This window comes from Rana temporaria, chromosome 8 (genome assembly GCF_905171775.1).
Source record: "Rana temporaria chromosome 8, aRanTem1.1, whole genome shotgun sequence".
Taxonomy (NCBI): domain Eukaryota; kingdom Metazoa; phylum Chordata; class Amphibia; order Anura; family Ranidae; genus Rana; species Rana temporaria.
Genome location: NC_053496.1, coordinates 190,083,928 through 190,105,233, shown reverse-complemented (window position 1 = coordinate 190,105,233; position 21,306 = coordinate 190,083,928). Strand labels below are relative to the sequence as shown.

At 49.8% G+C, this 21,306-nt stretch overlaps 1 protein-coding gene across 1 annotated transcript; it reads right to left on the bottom strand.

The window, feature by feature from the left end:
* Positions 1–2,719: 2,719 nt before the first annotated feature.
* On the bottom strand, positions 2,720–20,365 carry LOC120909778 (NACHT, LRR and PYD domains-containing protein 3-like). The gene is made up of 14 exons (XM_040321508.1): positions 20,344–20,365; positions 17,470–17,511; positions 17,217–17,258; positions 8,912–10,619; positions 8,238–8,327; positions 7,706–7,876; positions 6,164–6,334; positions 4,989–5,159; positions 4,329–4,499; positions 4,075–4,245; positions 3,516–3,680; positions 3,255–3,428; positions 3,054–3,124; positions 2,720–2,773 (listed from the first exon to the last, which is right to left on the bottom strand). The coding sequence occupies exons 1-13, from the start codon at positions 20,348–20,350 to the stop codon at positions 3,076–3,078; spliced, it is 3,132 nt and encodes a 1,043-aa protein (XP_040177442.1). The 5' UTR covers positions 20,351–20,365; the 3' UTR covers positions 2,720–2,773; positions 3,054–3,075.
* Between the last annotated feature and the right edge of the window lie 941 nt (positions 20,366–21,306).

Here is a 21,306-nt window from a genome sequence, read left to right as displayed (position 1 = left end):
AAACATTAATTACTTCCATACCGCGCCTATTCTGGCACTCTCCATGTAAAAAAAAAAAAAATTTTTTTGCTAGACAATTACTCAGAACCCCCAAACTTTTATTTATCAGACACCCTGGGCAATAAAGTGGCGGTCACTGCAACTTTTTATCTCGCACGGTATTTGTGCAATCATTTTTAAAATGCTTTTTTGGAGGGAAAAATGGTTTCATGAATTAACACAAAACAGTAAAGTTAGTTTTTGTATAGCGTGAAAGCCGTTACGCCGAGTAAATAGATACCCAACATGTCACGCTTTAAAATAGCTCACACTCGTGGAATGGCGCCCAACTTCGGTACTTAAAAACCTCCATAGGCGTCACTTTTTCAGGTTACCAGTTTAGTGTTACAGAGGAGGTCTAGCGCTAGAATTATTTCTCTTGCTCCAACGCACGTGGCGATACCTCACATATGCGGGCAGGACTTGTGCGCATTCCCCTCTGAGCGTGAGCTACCGGGGACAGGGGCGTTTTACATTTTTATTCTTTATTCTATGTCTTTTATTTTAACTTTTATCCCCATTACAATGAATGTAAACCTCCCTTGTTATAGGCATCTATTGAGTCAGGGTCAATAAGACCTCACAACTCTCCTCCAGGCTGGAAAGCATGCAAGATCGAAGAAGAAAAAAAAAATCTCATGCCGACAGTCGCAATCATGGGTTTGTTTACTTCTGGGAACCAGGGTGCGACATCATAACGTCACGCCCGGGCCTCCGACGTTCATAGAGATGGACTGGAGACCATCTGGTCACCGGAAGTCTCCATCATCGTGAGCCGGCCAATTTGTTCTCCGGGCCGCCGATGGCACGGGAGAGCCTGGAGAAGCACCAGATGGTGGCGAAGCGTGGGGGGGGGGGGGTGTAGAAACACGCACACCCCCATCGCCTATAATAACGATCAAGCGGCGGAACTGCCACTATGATCATTCCTATGGTGCGCCAAATTGCTGGCTGCAAAGAATGTCTGAATGATGCCTGTACTCCTCCCCGAAAGTCCAGGACGTCATATGACAGCCAGTGGTAGGGAAGTGGTTAACGAATGATTTCCATTCATCAAAAACCAAACAGACGTTCTGGGAATGTATCTGAAATGCCATCTATGACCAGCTTTAGGACTTGCTGGATGTCCTGTGCAGTGGCATTGCTAGGCGGGTACGGGCCGCACCCGTGGGTACCCCGTTTCCCCAAAAATAAAACCTACCCCTAAAATAAGACCTAGCGTAATTTTCCAGGAGGACTGCAATATAAGCCCTACCCTGAAAATAAGCCCTAGTTTAAAATGCTTGTAAAATCCTGTAACCCACTCTATTACAGTAGTGGACAATGTACAATGTGTGTTTCTGTAATATAAATGCAGGGAAGAGAGCTCCGGCAGGTCACAAAAGCGCAGAGCGGTGCTATAATGAAGTTATTTGGCACAATTATATTACAGAAACACACATTGTACATACTACAGTAATAGAGTGGATTACAAGATTTTACAAGCATTTTAACTAAGTTTACACTGGGGATTCCTAACAGGCAAGTAGAGAGTGGAAGAGAAGACAGCACATTACATAGTAAGACCTACACCAAAAATAAGCCCTACTGTGTCTTTTGTTACCAAAATTAATACAAGACCCGGGCTTATTTTCGGGGAAACACGGTAGCAGCACCGCTAACACCGCCTGCTGCCCTGATCAGCTGTGCCTCGCGCCGCCGTGTACCTCAGCAGCAGACCGAAGACTCCTCCATTTACATCCATGGAGAAGCCGCCCGCGTTCGAGGGACAGTGTATCGACTGTCAGCGCTGTTCTGAGGGATATGGAGGGTCTACACCAATATGTGGGGGGGGGGGGTCTACACCCGTGACACACCATCGCTCACCAGGGCATAGTCTTCCAGGTCATGTGACACCATTGCATCGTCTTCCAGGTCATGTGACACCACCTCGGCAGGTCATGTGACATCACCACACTATATAGTAACCACTCACAATTCAGCCATCTTTGCAATCTCTTTATTAGACGTCTGATACAAAAAGTGAGAATGAAATGCGAACGATCCAAATGACTGAAAACCCCAATATAAATACAGTTGCCATGGGGACCAATAGTGCAAATAATGGTGGATAACCGTCCAGTGTAAATGCATCTCCTGTAACAGCCGTTATATAGAGAGGAGCTCGGGGGCCCCGATAAGGCACTTGGCTGGGGACACATTTCTACAAAAGCATCAGATCACATCTATCTAAAGCCAAAAATTCGTATTTCAGTTTTGGACGGAGCAGAGAAGGGTCAGGTGTTCACTGCAGTCTGTGACCATCACTTCCCGTCTTAGAGACACAACAGGAAGGGAGTGGAATCCTTGGTGTTGGGAGTCTCCTGCTGTTCCCGTTTTGGATTCTCCATCACTTCCTGTCCCACCAACAATGGTCACCATGGAGGCAATGTCCTCAGCAGGGACAAACTTCCACTACTCCATCCAAAAATAGGTGGCGCTAGATTCAGTTATGCTGCATTTTAATAAATAGGGGGGGGTCAGAGCAATTGTCCTCAGATTGGTTAATTTCAGTGTGAAGGTTCCATCCCATCCAGACATAGTGCAGTCATCATTGGAGTAAGGGTTGGGGGTGGGGGGTGCTCACCCCATCCATAATCCGAGTCATCTTTGGAGTCCGGCATTGTATAAAGTGCAGTGGGGGGGGGGGGGGGGGGGAGGGGCAATGAGAACTGAAGGCCGTCACCCGGCTGACCTAGAAGATAAGAGAAGTCCATTACAGTTTCCTTCTGAACACCAACACCTTCTTATCCTAGAGGATCCACCAATGTTCTCCACCCCTTGCCCATCTGAGAGATCACCCATCCCACTGTCCATCCTAGAAAGCCCACCGACCTTCACTCACCCCACACCCTAGAGGCCCCACCCTAGAAGACATTACTCCACCCCCACTGCTCATCCTGGAAGGACCCTGCAGCTCCCCCCACACAATGCCCATCCTAGAGGACCCGCTGCCACCCATTATTTAGAATTACCTTGGATTGGAGGTCGGGATCCTCACTCTTGTTTCTTGTATTTGATGTAGATGAAGAGTCCATCCTGGGTACTACAAGGAAAGAAAGGTTCAGTATGGGGTGGTGCCCCCCGATTGGCAAGGTCTCCACTGTGGGTGGAGTCCTTTCATGTGAAGAGGACCTACCTGAGGTGTCACCCCAGCCAAGTCAGCCTAAACTTACTTGTTCTTCTCTACGGTGATGGACGGGTGTTTGAATTTTGCCAAAACCGATTCCAGATCTGTAGGGGGCCCTTCAACCTCACTTGTTACTTCCAACTCATTCAGAGAGCGGTTTTTATTAATGACGGCCATGACTTCCTCGGCGCAGGAAGCAGTCAGCTCACAATATCCCACCCTGTACAATAGAGGGATCGGAGATCAATATGGGGGATGTTTACTCCCGAGACCTCCAGGTTACCATGGGTTACGGTGGAGCAATCACCTCAATGTCTGCACTATACAGTCAGGGTTCCTGAGCGCCTCACATAGCGGCTTCACTCCGGAGTCAGTGAATCTATTTCCTGCCAGATCCAGTTTGGCAAGAGATCGGTTGGTGGTGATCACAGAGGAGAGATCTTCCAGGGAGGACAGGTCACATCCGTACAGACTGAGGAGGAAACCAGAGAGTCAGATTTATTCTGAACACAGAGCAGCCACCTGTAGGGGCCGCACCCCTGAGGGCCTACAGCCCCACCACAGGCCCCGGAACCTACAGCCCCACCACCCACCCACAGGCCCCGGAACCTACAGCCCCACCACCCACAGGCCCCGGAACCTACAGCCCCACCACCCACAGGCCCCGGAACCTACAGCCCCACCACCCACAGGCCCCAGAACCTAAAACCCCCCCCCGAAACCTACAGCCCCACTACATAAATCAAACAATTCCTCTATAGACTAGGCCAGGGCCACCTGCAAGAACCCAGACCAGGGAAGAAGCTCCTCCCACTGCATATGGAGGGTTTAGTTGTCCATCATATAGTGTATAGAAGAAGTCTCACTCCAGCTCCTGCAGGGGGCAGCACGGGTCTCTCAGCCCTTCACACAGAACTTTCACTCCAGAATTCTCCAGACTATTCCAGGCAAGGCTCAGTTTGGTCAGAGATCGGTTGGTGAGGAGGACTGAGCGGAGGTCCTCGCAGGACGCCTGGGTCAGCTCACAGGAAGATAACCTGTAAAAGAGAAAACCGTATGAGAACTTCTACCCAATCACCTCCCAGACCTGGCACTAGAGCTCCATTGGCCAAATCCTTACATCAGCTCCTGCAGGGTACAGCCCGGGTCACGCAGTCCTTCACAGAGAGTCTTCACTCCGGAGTCCCCAAGGTTGTTGTCCCTCACATTCAGGCTGGTCAGGGTCCGGTTTGCAAGAATCACCGATCGTAGATCCTCGCAGGACGCGCTGGTGAGGTTCACCTCAAACAACCTGCAGGAGATGAGACCATGTGACTCGATTCATTACCCGACAATCAGCATTGTCCATTTACCATTGGTGGGAAATACAGGCGGCCATTCATACTAGATCATTCTGGAATTGGTGGGTGTATAGAGGCGAGGAATTAGTTTAGGTTTGGTGCCCCCCTCCCCCATTGTACAATGTACATGGCCACCCCAAGATCTGAGATAGATATCTATCTATCTCTATATTTTTTTTTCTTTGTGTTTACAACAAAGTCAGTTCCAGTTTGCACACAAGCTAGTGTCGTCTAGTTCTTGGGTGCCAAGCGATACCAGGTTCCAGAGTGGAGGAAGCTGTATCGTGGTGGAGGCACTCAGGTGGGGTGCCAGGTGGTCTGTCACAGTACCCAGACATTCCATACTAGTCACCCATCAGACTACCCCCACCCAGCATCCCCATATAATGCACAGACCCCCCCCCCTCCAGCACCCCCATACGATGTACATCACAACTCACACCAGCTCCTTCAGAGTGCAGCCCGGCTGGCAAAGTGCCTCACACAGAAGCTTGGTCCCGGAGTCCTGGAGGCCGCAATCTCTCAGACATAAGGTGGTGAGCGATCGATTGGTCATCAGAGCAGAGTGCAGGAAGTCCCCGCAGGCCGGAGTCAGCTCACAGAATTCCATCCTGGAGGAGAGGACAAGACGGGTCAGAACTTGGCAATTCTACGGAGTGTCCTCACCGTGATAAACACGTCTAGAAGGCAAGGAGTGGGAAAGCTGTAGAGGAGATGGAGAGGTTGGAACCTGTCTGGTTTTGTTGCCGTCAGTTCCTGATAGGAAGAGTCATTTTCTCCATTTAGGACTGAAAGGGAAATCCAATAGAGTGTCGTCACCAGAACAGGAATAACTTCTGGTGAAAACTGTCTACAGGGACATTTCCCATCACGAGAGATGTGCTTCCTGCCTTGTCCACAGGACAGGAAGTTAATGTAGATCTGTAAGAGGGGACACGGCCCTTCTGGTATTTTTATTATAGGAGATGTTCTGAATGGGGAATCTACAAACCTGACAACTCCCACTTCCCATTACTGAATGTGGGTGGATCTGCTCATTGGGCCCTTACCATAACCTATTCAGAGCTGTATACTTCAGCCAATCTCATTAGGCTTCTCCCAGAGCTCCTGGGTGCCACCATCACATTGGTCTGGGCTGAGAATGTATGAAGAAATGAGAGCAGCAAGTCAGAGCAGCCCAAACACAACGTGATCATTACCAAGGACGGTGTTTATTGGACAGTTTCCAAGCTACTTGGGTCCAAACAAGAAGCAAGTCTACTGGTGCTCACATCAAGGTCTCCCCCTCCATAGGGAGGTCATAATCCAGATGCCGGAGGGGAGAGAAGGGAAAGTGGGGAGATGATCCCAGCAGGTCCTGGCACTCGGATGCAAGGTCTATGGGCACCCTTACAGGTGTGACAGACACCAGTGATGAGGGTGCCCAGTTAGGTTTCTCGAAACATTCAGTAACTTGACCGAATATTTCATAGAAAAGACCGCAAAAACATTTTATTCCAGAGTCAGCTGAACATCTCCGACATTCTGCAGACCCTTCACTCCATTATAAATATGACGGAGGACTCGCCTCCCACAGAGTACAGCCCAGATTCTTCCCTCCATATGATGGACTCACCTCAGCTCCTGCAGGGTACAGCCCGGATCCTTCAGCCCCTCACATAGAAATCTCATTCCCTCATCCTCGACTTTATTCAGTGCCAGATCCAACTTGTGCAGAGAGCGGTTCTCTTTCATGGCGGAGGTGAGGATCTCGCAGCCTGAGGCGGTCAAGTTGCAGTCATCAAGCCTGCAGATTAAAAGTCAGAAATTGTGAATCTGGCATCCAGCGTGTTTAGAATGAACATGTCAAAGCATGGAGAGAGGCGACCAACACATGCAACGAGAGACACGTCAGAAGTATCAGGATACCCCTCATCACCCCGACACGGGGGGGGGACCCACACCAGCTCTCAAGAGTCCTTATCTCACCTTAGGACATAAGCTGGACCCCACAATATCGGTAACCAGTCTCACTAACGGAGAAAAAAAGGCCACCCAACAAGGTCCCGTCATCTGGTGGAGCCTTCCCAGAAGAATAGAGGTCTGCGACGAACCCTGGACCATGTCTGCCATCAATGCTTCCTCTGTCCAGAACTAGCACAATCCAAGACTAACCCCCCCCAGTCATCAACACCAGTCTTGGAGTACACCAGGAATAGCTTTTTATTTGAGATCAAATATAGACAAGGACAACAAATACAAACTAACCAGAAACCTAACCAACATAAGCCAATTACCAATCCTTTAGACAGCCTAGGTGTCCGAGACATGACCTTTAGGCCAGACTTTCCATCTTGTAGCTCAGAAGACAATCATAAATAGAAACACAGAAAACCCTTCTCACAATAGCAGAAGATATTACAACCAATACAAACTGTAACTAGAAACCCAATTAACATGAGACAATTATCTAATCATAGGCGACTCAGACATGGCCTTTAGGCCAGACTTGCCGTCTTTTAGCTCAGAAGACAAATAGAAATACAAAAAAAAACAAACAAAAAAAAAACAAAAAAAAAAAAAAAACCCTTCTCACAATATCAGAGTTCATTAACACAAACAATGGGTGAAAGATTGGAGACCACACTAGCCTTATTTACAATAAACACATTATAGCAGACAGATAGGTGGCTGGAGTTATCAGCATCTATGAGCCCCAACACTATGAAGCCATCACTATAATATGGCATATACAGGGTTCCCAGAGTCTGTTTTGGGGGGACATGGACTCGAATCCAAAGCAACATTACTTCAAGGTCCCCAGGCATACACCTCACAAAGTATTGTTCCCTTAAAATCCAGTACCCATAATCAGAAGGCAAGAAGCGAGCATTCAGTCCTCTCCGAAAGCCTCTGTCCCAGATAGGTCGGTCACAATGCCATTACTGCAGTAGAGGGAGGACCAGACTTCGGTGATGACAGGTAGACATCCAGAAACGGTCATTGGCCGTCTTAAATGCACAGCACATTACTTTTCTCCCCATATTTAAAATGTGTCACGACATCTGATGGTAATCAGCAGGAAATGGTCTTTCACAAATTTAAAAAGGAGTTAAAAAAAAGTTTATCTAATATTCATCCATCACAACCATCCAATACCATCTAGAAGAATACTTACGACAGTTCCCGTAGGGTACAGCCTGGCTGGCGTAGACCATCGCAGAAGGTTCTTAAAGCGGAGTCCTCCAGAGCGTGGTGGCTTATGACAAGTTTGGTGAGTGATCGGCTGGAAGAAATAAGAGAACAAAGATCCTCGAAGAAGGATGGGGCGACCACACAAACATGGAACCTGCAAGGAGAGCAGAAGCTTTAAAATTGTAGTCCAAGGATGTAGAAAAGTCCAACTCTAAACAAAACTACTCTGCTCATTTCCTTCCTAGCCAAGGCCACCCAAGTGCCTATATTCCCATGTAGTGAACAGACTGCAGACCCCAACGGATAGCCCATAAAGGAAGGAGCAACCATCAATGTCCAACCTTATGGTGAAAGACTGTGTACTCCAGGTCTGTCCACCAGTGAAAGAACTTTTCCAGTTAGGATAAAGAGCTCTTCTAAAAATCTGAAGGACACCATGACTGCACAAAGAGGTTCAAACCTAGGTCACCAGCAGCCTGACCAGAGAGAAGAGGCAAGGAGGCCACAAAACTTACTCCAGTTCTTGGATCTTGCTGTCTGGGTTGGACAGCCAGGAAGCCTTTCCACCGGTCTCAAGGTCCTCAGCAAAGCCACACCGTGTAAAGCTGAAGGAGAGAAAAACAAAACCCAGCAATGATTTTTACAGGACATTTTTCAAGCCAGGAGCCCTTTAACGACAAATCTTTTGACAATTAGGTCTCCCATGGATGAAGAAAACCCAAAATATGTAAACCGTGATCAGAGCACAAACCTCGGAGAACCTCGACTGACACTGGATTAGGTTCAGCATTGTAGAAGGCCATGACATTACAGAGGACTATACAGAATGCCCAGGGTACAAGTACCGTATGGTCAGGATAGCCTAGCTCCCATGTTTGTTGATGACCATTCTGGAAGGGTTTGCCCTACCAGGTCCTTCAGTCTAATGGTTAACCATCTGAAGGCAGTTCAAGGGAGCTTCGTTCTAGTAGCTTACATGATGTTTGGTATTCGGAGGCCTTAAAATTAAACACAAAGCTATATTAAGCCTCAGACTAGGAAAGCCAAGAGTATGAAGACTCGGCCTCAATAAGAAATGGAAGATACACGTGTTGGTGTGACTGAAAGCCTTCCTGGTTTTCCATATCTTGTAGGACATCATGAACAGAGGTTAATTTGGAGTAAACAGACCACATGGATTAATACTTACGAAAGCTTTGAAGATCCATGGAAGGAAGGAGACATCAATTCCAAGTCTTTGGGTTGCATCAGGTGATCCTCCAGGCGGATGGAGACAAAGCTCGCCCGATCTCCCAGACAATACAACATCTCTCGAATACGAACATTCTCCATGAATGAGCTGTAAAAACACGACTGGAACAGCAGGTCCGGGGCACTGAACACTCGGCTACGCAACGCCTCATCCTGAGCTTCGTAGAAGCAGGTAAGTACATCAGGACAGAATTCAAAGGGTTTTCCAGCTGTCAGACATATTTCCATGGCGGATTTGGCTCTTAGAGAAACGCTAGACCCAACGACCTCTGCAAGCTCCTTCAACTGCTTGCTATTGAGAAGGCCAAAGAGGAACTGTATGGTTGAACTCAAGTATGGGTGACGTTCGGACTCATAAAACAGGGATCTTCCACTGCAGACTCTTGGGAGGAATGCATCTCCATGTACCCCTTTGGTCTCTTTAACCTCTGCATCTTCTCCCAGCACATAATACAAAGCAGCAAAGAATTCCTGAACGCTCAGGTGAATGAAGCTGTAGTTGGTTGGGTCTTCCACATTCTTTTGGAAAATGCCATCATTTGGGAAAACAGAAGTCACCTCTGATAGAGTCAGTCCATTCCTTTCAAGATCCTCCACATCAAACAAGCTTCTCTGATTCAGGATCCCGTCATTGGCCAACGCACAAAGGTTCTTCAGACACTGGAGTATTGGCTGGGTGCTGCCTGGATTGAGGAGGACACTTCTGAGATAAGAGAGATACACGGAGGTGAGAGTTTTACAGTTTGCTGAGCTAAGCTCATCCTTCATTCCCGCCTTCAGTATCCTACAGACAAGCCAACAGGTCAAAGGGACCGAACTCAAACCCAACAGAACTTGGTTTTCTTTCAGCACAGAGAAAGCCTGCTCTGCCTGATCTTTGTGGTTAAAGAAATGGTGGAAAAATTGTTCGAGATCTCCCTCTGAAAACCCCAGAAGTTCTACAGAAGAAGAGGACCGGGCAAAGTCCTTCAACTTCTTGAGGGACATTGATCTGGATGTAATAAGCAAAGAGACGTCGCTGAGGATCTCTTTGCTCAATAGGCATTTTAGAAGGGTTTCCTTGTGGGTTTTCTCGAAGGGGTCTTCACAGTCCTCCTCGTCATCTTCCAGGGTCCACCTTAACTCATTAAACCCATCAATAACAATCAGAACCTTGGAGGGATCATCGAGAGCCGACTTGATCAGATTCTCCGAGAACTGCAGCTTGGTGCTTTTGGTCACAAGTCCTTCAATATTGACATTGCCGGTAATTTTATTTATTTGTCTGCCGCTCAGATAGAACACAAAGTTGAACTGGTCGGCGTAGAGCTTTCCAGAGGCCCAGTCCAGCATGATCCTCTGTGTGGTCAGAGTTTTACCAATTCCAGGAGGCCCCACCAACACCAGAGTCTTGGGGACAAATCCGCTGCCATCAGGGACAAACAGGTCCTGGACACTGGATGGGGAATATCGCTCTGAGGACTTGGTGACCTCCGCCTGCTCAAGTAATGTGCCAGAAAAAGGGATTGTGGGATGTTCCCCCTTGTTAATCTTCAGGGTGCGGAGCCTGGGATATCTCCCACCCACAACCTTCCCCTGGTGGCAGGCATGCTCTTCGATAGGTTGGAAGACCTCTTTAATAGATGCCAGATATTTGGATTTCAAATCTGTGGAGGAGAAAAATTGGATCAAATGGGGAGGACCAGAAGATAGAAACATAGTACAGAGATCGGTAAAAATGCATCCCATCACCCTCTTATTCCTCAAAAAGATTAGAGATTTATACGGTATAAATCAATAAAGCCCATCACAGGTCACCAACCAGCCCCACCCTCTCCATATATACAAAGAGTAAGCCCTGCTTGGTCTGGGGGGGGGGGGGTCTTCAATCAAGACGCATGTTAAATATAGGATAAATACATTTCTAAACATATCATAAAACCATTGTACAAACTTTAGCTTTTTAAAGACAGGAAAAAAAAATAAAAAATCTGTCTTAATATTTGGAATATAATTATTTCATACTGCAGTTAAAAACACAACTCCAAATATATATATATATATATCCAAAAAGGTACACATGAAAAGATTAATACTTTACCAGGACTTTAAGAATTCTGTCATTTTGAGAAGGAAAGTCCCAAAGGCACTTCTTTCAACCTCCTACATTTCTGCGTTTCAAGATCTCCCAGTCTCCGTCCAAATTCCTTCTGAGATCTTCTTCTTCCTCCAGAGAGATCCCTCTGTCCTCCAACTACTTTTTGGCTCCCTCCAAAAGTGTCACAACTAGGGTTGTCCCGATACCGATACTGAGCATTTGCGGGAGTACTTGTACTCCCGCAAATGCCCCCGATGCCAGATCTGATACTACCCCCCCCCGCCGCAATGCCGCCAAATACCGCAACGCCCACACCGCCTATTTAATCAGCGTGCGGAGAACATTACAGCTTTCATTTGAATAGCTGTCTGTTCCCCCGCCGCGCATAGACACTCCCCTTGCTCGGGATTGGACAGGTGATCTGTCTATCAAAGTGCAGATCACCCGTTGTAACGGACATATGCCTGCTGCCGGGACATAGATAATCTTCGTGCAGGGGGACTACAAGGAACTGCATGGCTTGTCACCATTGGATGTACCACATTGTATTCTGAGCTCAAAGGGTTAACTGGACAAGTCTCTTTCATTGCTGAATGCTAATGTTCCCTTTGCATAGCTAATGAACTCTCTCTTGTGTAGGTAACAGCCCCCCTGTGAGGTGTATGCTGATGGGGATTATGTGTGAGTGATAATTGTTTTAAAGGTTAATTGAATTCTATTGAGAAAGGAATGTGCCTGGCCAGAAAATGTTAAGTGGTTTGCGGTGCCGAAGCGTCTAGAGACTGGTCAAGTGATTAATTCAAGGAAATGTCATTGTTTCAGGGGGTCTGTGTTGAAGCCCCCTACTGGGTGAAGGGGGGGGGGGCGGAAACTGTCATTGTTCTTGTAACAGTTGTAAGCAGATATAAGCAGGTGAAATATGCCAAATAAAGTGAGTCTGCTTGACCCTTCAAACGTAGCCCGTCTCGTTTCTTGGAAGGGCGTTCGATGGGATATACCGGCGGTACCTGCATATCGCAGCTTGCCAGGGAAAAGGACGTCTCCAACGGCTGAGACCCTCACTACCAGTGGGTAGCCGTTACACCCGTTCAATCCCGAGTAAGGGGGAGTGTCTATACGTGGAACAGACAGCTATTCAAATGAAAGCTGTAATGTTCCCCGCACGCTGATTAACTAGGCGGCGGCATCTAGGTATGGGGAGACATGGCTGCATTCGTGGGGGGACATTTAAAAAAAAAAAAAAAATTGGTATTTGTACTCTGTCCTAAAAAAGTGGTATCGGGACAACCCTAGTCACAACTATATAATGTGCTTTATATATTACCATCAGAGGCGTTGCTAGGAGGGGGTGCAGTCCGCACCGGGTGACACCCGTAGGCAGGAGAACAGCCACCAGCACTTTCAGAATGAGGGGGGCGGAAATCCCCCAGCCAGGCAGTTTCTTGCACTGGCGGCGTCTGCCCAGAGGAGCCGCCTCCCTTTCTCATCAGTGAGAACGGGCAGCGCGATATATGTAAATCCCTCCCTGCTTGCAGCCCAGTGGGAAGAGGCAACAGTGAGCGTCTTCTACTGTAAGCAGCGCCACCGCGCCTGACTGTTAACACAGCAAGGGAAGAGAGTCTCCTTTCTTCCTGGAGGAGAAATGAGAGCCGCTACCTTTGCCATCCAATGCCTGAGAGCGGGCGGGAGTTAAGATGTGTGGAGGGGGAGTCAAGACCCCCCCAGAATATGTGCTGGGGGTCACTTTGGGAGAAGAAAGGACCTATGCTAGAAGTGGAGGTTGGATTTTAAATCCAATCTCCCACAAGAACACAAGCCCTCTCACCTTCCAAAGCACCCCCCAGCACATCCGACCCCCACAAGCACAAGTGGAAAGGGTTGTGTGTACTGAGGGAGGGGATCTGGACTGAGGGACGGGGGTCTGTACTTAGTGGAGAGGGGGATCTGGACTGAGGGATGGGGGTCTGTACTTAGTGGTGAGGGGGGGGATCTGGACTGAGGGATGGGGGGTCTGTACTTAGTGGAGAGGGGGATCTGGACTGAGGGACGGGGGGTCTGTACTTAGTGGTGAGGGGGGGATCTGGACTGAGGGATGGGGGGTCTGTACTTAGTGGAGAGGGGGATCTGGACTGAGGGATGGGGGTCTGTACTTAGTGGTGAGGGGGGGATCTGGACTGAGGGACAGGGGTCTGTACTTAGGGGAGACGACTATACTTGGTGGAGGGGGGGGGGGGGGGGGTGACACCATGTTTTCCCGCACCGGGTGACACCACTGGTTACCATGACAATCAAGTATGCACCATCTTGAATAATTACCATTTTTCACCCTCTAGGGCAGTGGTTCTCAATCTGGGGGTCAGGACCCCCTCTGGGTTCAAATGATGATTTGCCAGGGGTCACCAAATCCTGGGCTGTTCCTGAAGCCCCCACCACTCTCCCAGCCTTTTTGAAGCCACCCAGCAGGGCTATGCCTGGAGCCCATAGCTGCCCACTCAGCCTTTTCGTAGGTGCCCATTCAGTTCACGGCATGGCTGGGGGGGGGGGGGGGCAAAGACTAGAGGTCAGCTGACTGGTGAGGAATGTGAAGTGGGAGGGGCTGGAGGAGACCCCATCTCCTGATTTCAGCATAGGCGTCACTGCTACGAGACACCACAAAGACGGGGACACTGAAGCTGGAGACAGCAACACTACCTGCGATTATAGTTGCCATTAAAAGGACTCAGGGAGCGCTAAATGTCTGGATTAGGGGCGCAAATTACTTTTCTTGCCTTGGGTGCTACGAAAATATTTTTACTGTTAGGGGTCCCCACAACTTGGGAAATGTTATCAAGGGGTCACGGCACTAGTAGGTTGAGAACTGCTCTAGGGGCAGTGTTGTACAAGAAATGACTGTTAGTTACATGACCTTTGGCTTCGTGAAACACCACGAGTTGTGTGATGGTTGGCAATCGGGTGTCAGTTTCCTCAGCCATTCTGGCGCCAACTAATATATGGTGCGACGGGGGGGCCCGTGGAACCCGGAATCCCTTGGAAAGGTTGGGATACCTTTGTTTCAGCTCCCCATGCACCTCTTATGTCCAAGTCACCCTGTGTCTAATAGGGGCGCAGGGTGAGCAAGAACATAATGGACATTAACCACTTCCATACCGGGGGGCACTTACGCACCTTCCCGCCCAAGCCAATTTTCAGCTTTCAGCACTGTCGCACTTTGAATGGCAATTGCGCGGTCATGCTACACTGTACCCAAACAAAATTGGCGTCCTTTTTTCCCCCCACAAATAGAGCTTTCTTTTGGTGGTATTTGATCACCTCTGATTTTTTTTTTTGCGCAACTAAAAAAAAAAAAAAAAAAAAAAAAAAAAGTTTATTTTTTTCTGTTAATTTTTTTGTAAACAAGTATGTTTTCTCTTTCAATTACGGGCACTGATATGGCAGCACTGATGGGCACCGATAAGGTGGCAGTGATAGGCGGCGCTGGTATGCGGCACTGATGGGTGGCACATATGGGCATTGATAGGTGGGCACGGATTGGTACTGAGGGGTGGCACTGATGGATCCATGTTGCCAATCAGTGCCCATTTGTGGGCACTGATTGGCATCTTTTTTACAATTTTTTTTTAAATTCCCTGGTGGTCGTGTGGCGATCCGAGGGGGGGCTGCGCTGATAAACAATCGGCGCGAACCCCCCCTGTCAGGAGAGCCGCCGATCGGCTCACTTCTGTCAGATGCGAGTGAGGAAGAGCCATCAACGGCTCTTCCTGTTTACATCGTGATTGGACACGGCTGATCACGTGGTAAAGAGTCTCCATGAGAGACTCTTTACCTAGATTGGTGTTGCTGGGTGTCAGACTGACACCGCGCAACAACGATCGCCGCGATGGGCGCGCAGCGGCTCAGAATTCTGAGGACATCATATGACGTCCAGTCAGGATTCTACAACCACTTTGCCGACGTCAATATGTCATTGACGGGCGGCAAGTGGTTAAAAATGAAAGCCTGTATCTGCCATATTAGAAAGACCGATTCATTCTGTTGGGAGGTGCCGACGTCAGCTCCAGCCACCCGTCTGTTGTGTAATGTAAATGAGTCTAGTGTGGCTTCTCTTTCAGCCATTGTAGTCTGGGCTAATTAACCCTGCAAGTGTGTGAAGGAGTTCTGTGTTGATTGGTGATCGTGTTGATTGTGTCTAAGCTAGAAGACAAGTCTGGCCTAAAGGTCATGTCTGAGTCGTTAATGAGGTCGTGTGAATGAGGTTTCTGGTCACAGGTGTATTTCCAGAGTAATATGAGCCTTCTGAGCTAGAAGATGGCAAGTCTGGCCTAAAGGTCATGTCTGAGTCGTTAGTTAATGAGGTCGTGTGAATGAGGTTTCTGGTCACAGGTGTATTTCCAGAGTAATATGAGCCTTCTGAGCTAGAAGATGGCAAGTCTGGCCTAAAGGTCATGTCTGAGTCGTTAGTCAATGAGGTCGTGTGAATTAGGTTTCTGGTCACAGGTGTATTTCCAGAGTAATATGAGCCTTCTAAGCTAGAAGACGGCAAGTCTGGCCTAAAGGTCATGTCTGAGTCGTTAATGAGCTTGTGTGAATGAGGTTTCTGGTCACAGGTGTATTTCCAGAGTAATATGAGCCTTCTGAGCTAGAAGATGGCAAGTCTGGCCTAAAGGTCATGTCTGAGTCGTTAGTTAATGAGGTCGTGTGAATGAGGTTTCTGGTCACAGGTGTATTTCCAGAGTAATATGAGCCTTCTGAGCTAGAAGATGGCAAGTCTGGCCTAAAGGTCATGTCTGAGTCGTTAGTCAATGAGATCGTGTGAATGAGGTTTCTGGTCACAGGTGTATTTCCAGAGTAATAGGAGCCTTCTGAGCTAGAAGATGGCAAGTCTGGCCTAAAGGTCATGTCTGAGTCGTTAGTTAATGAGATCATGTTAATGAGGTTTCTGGTCACAGGTGTATTTCCAGAGTAATATGAGCCTTCTGAGCTAGAAGATGGCAAGTCTGGCCTAAAGGTCATGTCTGAGTCGTTAGTCAATGAGATCGTGTTAATGAGGTTTCTGGTCACAGGTGTATTTCCAGAGTAATATGTATGAGCAGGACCTCCTCTCTTCTGTGTACACAACTTGTATTGCTTTCAATAAAGATTCAGAAGAATTGAAAGAATCTAGTTTAGAGACTCATCCTGGCGATTCCCATCACACCCTAAATATGCCCCACGGGACAATACGGGTAGGAACTGGGCCAGAATGGCAACCTAAGCATATAGCAAAGTATATAGCAAAGTATATAGCAAAGTATATAGCAAAGTATATAGCAAAGTATATAGCAAAGTATATAGCAAAGTACATAGAAAAGTACATAGAAAAGTATCAATTTCTAAACTTGATATACTTGCCTCATTTCCATAGGTTGCCATTCTGGCCCAGTTCCCATCTGTATTACCCCTTGGGGCATTTTTTCCTATTCAATAGAGACTCGTGCCTGCTTGACCCTCAAGACGGAGCTTTGTCTCATATTTGGGGGGAGATTTGTATAGGGTGGGGGGGGGGGGGGTCACAGGGGCGGAGCCAGGGAGCACAATGATGCCTCCAGACCGGGACGCTCTGCGATGAGGCGGCCATTTCTTGGGCTGTACCCGATTTGTCAGTCAAGCACAGCGAAGGTAGGCATGGCATCCACAGGCAAATTAGGCAGCTGCGAGGCCCCTGTGAGTGCGAGGCCCTAGGCGACCACCCAATTTGCCCAGGGAGAGCCGTCTCGTAGGGGGGGGGGGGGGGGGGGGTAAAATGATTACTTCCCTTACTCCATAGTCCTGAAGGGTTCCTCATTGCTGCTTCCAGGATCCCAAATGCTCCTCTTGGGCTGTGGCCCCCCCACATCACTTGGTCTTCTCTGGCAATGACAAATATTGTGAAATAAAAAGCCCCACAGACCTAGGAGGGGGCCCAAACCCCCCCCCCCCCCCCAATACCACAGAGGACACTTAAGAGGCGCCCATAGAGCGCCCCTTCCCCCCACAGAGGTAAGTGATAAGTAACAGATACAATATTAGTGAATGGAACTTTGCTCTGGGGGGGGGGGGGGATTAGTGAAGTCCTGCCAATTAGAAATGAAATCTTCCCCCCAGCAGTTGGGAGGGGTTGGAGTTTTATCGGGGGAGGGGGGGGGATTACCTGTCAGAGAGCACTCCGCCATGGTGCTGCACAACTCCGGATCTGGAAGAGAACAATGGAGAGATTAGTGATCACCGCAGAGAGGACAGCGGCGCCTCTGATGGGGGAGGGACTAATGGATTGGATTTCGATCATGGGGGAGGGACTAGTGGATTGGATTTCGATCATGGGGGAGGGACTAGTGGATTGGATTTCAATCATGGTGGGGGAGGGGATTCATGGATTGAACTTTAATCGGGGGAGGGGGGATTACCTGTCAGAGGGGACTCCTCCATGGTGCCGCACACTTCTGGATCTGGAAGAGAGAAGAGAGATTAGTGATCACCGCAGAGAGGACATGGGGGGAGGGGAAATCATTGCGGGAAGCTGCACTCTGAGTGGTTCTGCCCAACATGTCCCAACGCGTTTCGTCATCAGACGGCACTGAGCTGTACTGGTACACGTACTCTTCAGGGGGGAGTTGCTGATCAATCGTGGGTGGAGCCTCCTTCCTAGTAGACTAGAGAAGCTCCATGATTGGCTTCCATTAATGAAGGGAGGAGTCTCTGGATGGTGGAGGGGGAGGGGAGATAAATGTATTGGAGGACGGATCTCCCGTATGGGAACCACCGCCAGACCCAAGTCTCCAGTCCTCCAAACACACCCCCAGCCTCGCCATAACCCTCCAATCACAAGACAAGCCGAGGATAATAAAAAAAAAAAAAAAACTTTATCAAGTACCAAACACACACTTGTTAACACAGTTAGGGACACTCCCCTTAGCCTTGTCAGAGGGGGAGGGGACAAGGAAGAACCAATGGGAACGCGACACTTGTACATTCAAACAACTACAGTGGAAAAGGGATTATGATCATCAGGAAGCCCCTCCCCCTTACACATCCCCCGCTGGGAGGAGTCTCCAGACCTTTATGTGCCGACCCAACACAACAAGAGGGGGGATGGGATGTACACCAATGCCATTGTGTCCCCCCCCCCCCCCCCCCCGGGAATACCGCCATCTTGTATCTGTCTTCATCAGGTCAGGTGACCGGAAACAATCTCTACGAGCCACAGATCCCGCAATCCCCCCCCCCCCCCCAAATCTCCCATGCTGGGCTGTAGTCTGGGGGGGGGGGGAGGCGAGCTCACACACCCCCCCCTCCAAAACACAGTGACAGCGCATTCTCACCCCCCCATCCTCTAATTTAGTAATGGGGGAGGGGGGAGGCTCTCAGGAGGGTGAAGATAAATACAATGTATCCCATCATCCAATCAGGAGAGATCACCCAAATATCACTCAATTATATTGTTATATCATAGAGGGGGGGGGGGACACGGTTATATCATAGAGGGGGGGGGGACACGGTTATATCATAGGGGGGGGGGACACGGTTATATCATAGAGGGGGGGGGACACTGTTATATCATAGAGGGGGGGGGACACTGTTATATCATAGAGGGGGGGGGACACTGTTATATCATAGAGGGGGGGGGGACACGGTTATATCATAGAGGGGGGGGGACACTGTTATATCATAGAGGGGGGGGGGACACGGTTATATCATAGAGGGGGGGGGGACACGGTTATATCATAGAGGGGGGGGGGACACGGTTATATCATAGAGGGGGGGGGGACACGGTTATATCATAGAGGGGGGGGGGACACTGTTATATCATAGAGGGGGGGGGGGACACTGTTATATCATAGAGGGGGGGGGACACTGTTATATCATAGAGGGGGGGGGACACTGTTATATCATAGAGGGGGGGGGGCACTGTTATATCATAGAGGGGGGGGGACACTGTTATATCATAGAGGGGGGGGGACACTGTTATATCATAGAGGGGGGGGGACACTGTTATATCATAGAGGGGGGGGGACACGGTTATATCATAGGGGGGGGACACTGTTATATCATAGAGGGGGGGGGGGCACGGTTATATCATAGAGGGGGGGGACACTGTTATATCATAGAGGGGGGGGGGACACTGTTATATCATAGAGGGGGGGGGACACTGTTATATCATAGGGGGGGGGACACTGTTATATCATAGAGGGGGGGGGGACACGGTTATATCATAGAGGGGGGGGGGGACACGGTTATATCATAGAGGGGGGGGGGACACGGTTATATCATAGAGGGGGGGGGACACGGTTATATCATAGAGGGGGGGGGACACGGTTATATCATAGAGGGGGGGACACGGTTATATCATAGAGGGGGGGGGACACGGTTATATCATAGAGGGGGGGGGGACACGGTTATATCATAGAGGGGGGGGGGGACACGGTTATATCACAGGGGGGGGGACACGGTTATATCATAGAGGGGGGGGGACACGGTTATATCATAGAGGGGGGGGGGACACGGTTATATCATAGAGGGGGGGGGGGACACGGTTATATCATAGAGGGGGGGGGGACACGGTTATATCATAGAGGGGGGGGGGGGACGGTTATATCACGGGGGGGGGGGGACACGGTTATATCACAGGGGGGGGGGGGGACACGGTTATATCATAGAGGGGGGGGGGGGGACACGGTTATATCACAGGGGGGGGGGGACACGGTTATATCATAGAGGGGGGGGGGGACACGGTTATATCATAGGGGGGGGGGGGGACACGGTTATATCATAGGGGGGGGGGGGGGGACACGGTTATATCACAGGGGGGGGGGACACGGTTATATCACGGGGGGGGGGGGGACACGGTTATATCACGGGGGGGGGGGGGGACACGGTTATATCACAGGGGGGGGGGGGGACACGGTTATATCACAGGGGGGGGGGGACACGGTTATATCACAGGGGGGGGGGGGACACGGTTATATCATAGGGGGGGGACACGGTTATATCATAGAGGGGGGGGGGACACGGTTATATCATAGAGGGGGGGGGGACACGGTTATATCATAGGGGGGGGGGACATTGTAGATGAGATAAAACACATTTCCAATGGGAACAATTCTCCCCTCCCCCTCTATAATAAAACAATGGGGGGGATTTGGGGCATTTCCCAGGAATATTCTAGAGGGAGGGGGGGGGGACAACATCTCCTGTGATTGGAGGATGAGGAATGGTCCCTCCTCCCAGGTCATACACTCCCCTCCATACAGATCAGACAGTCTCATATTTCTCCTCCTCACCTGTCATCTCCTCAGTCAGATGTGTGACTGGAATCTCCTCCCCTTCCTTATATACCTCCTCCCCCTACTACGCTCCTCCCACACCACTCCTCCCACCCCGTCATCTTCCCGGAGACCACACCCCCGCCCTGACTCCTCCCCCCGCCTCCTGACTCCTCCTACCCAGGTATCTTCCCGGAGACCACACCCCGTCCTGACCCCTCCCCCCGCCCCCGACTCCTCCCATACAGGTATCTTCCCGGAGACCAAACCCCGCCCTGACTCTTCCCCCCTCCTGACTCCTCCTACCCAGGTATCTTCCCGGACTCCTCCCTCCGCACTTATATTAGGAGGCGGTGATCGCCGAGAAGAAGGGAGACGGTCTCCGGGAAAATGGCGCCTGTACCGGGGACACTTCTGTACAGAAACCTCTATAGAGGAGACTACAAGTCCCAGCATTCCCCGCCCATCATTTACAGGACCCCTCCCCCTTATTCAAGTACTGGGAGGAGATTTACTTCGCTTCCATAGCAAGCCATCCATAACGACCCTCCCATAGCGACCCCTCCATAGCGACCCTTCCATAGCGACCCTTCCATAGCGACCCTCCTATAGCGACCCTTCCATAGCGACCCGTCCATAGCGACCCTTCCATAACGACCCTCCCATAGCGACCCGTCCATAGCGACCCTTCCATAGCGACCCTCCCATAGCGACCCCTCCATAGCGACCCTTCCATAGCGACCCTCCCATAGCGACCCCTCCATAGAGACCCTTCCATAGCGACCCTCCTATAGCGACCCTTCCATAGCGACCCTCCCATAGCGACCCGTCCATAACGACCCTCCCATAGCGACCCGTCCATAGCGACCCTTCCATAGCGACCCGTCCATAGCGACCCTTCCATAGCGACCCTCCCATAGCGACCCCTCCATAGCGACCCTTCCATAGCGACCCTCCCATAGCGACCCTCCCATAGCGACC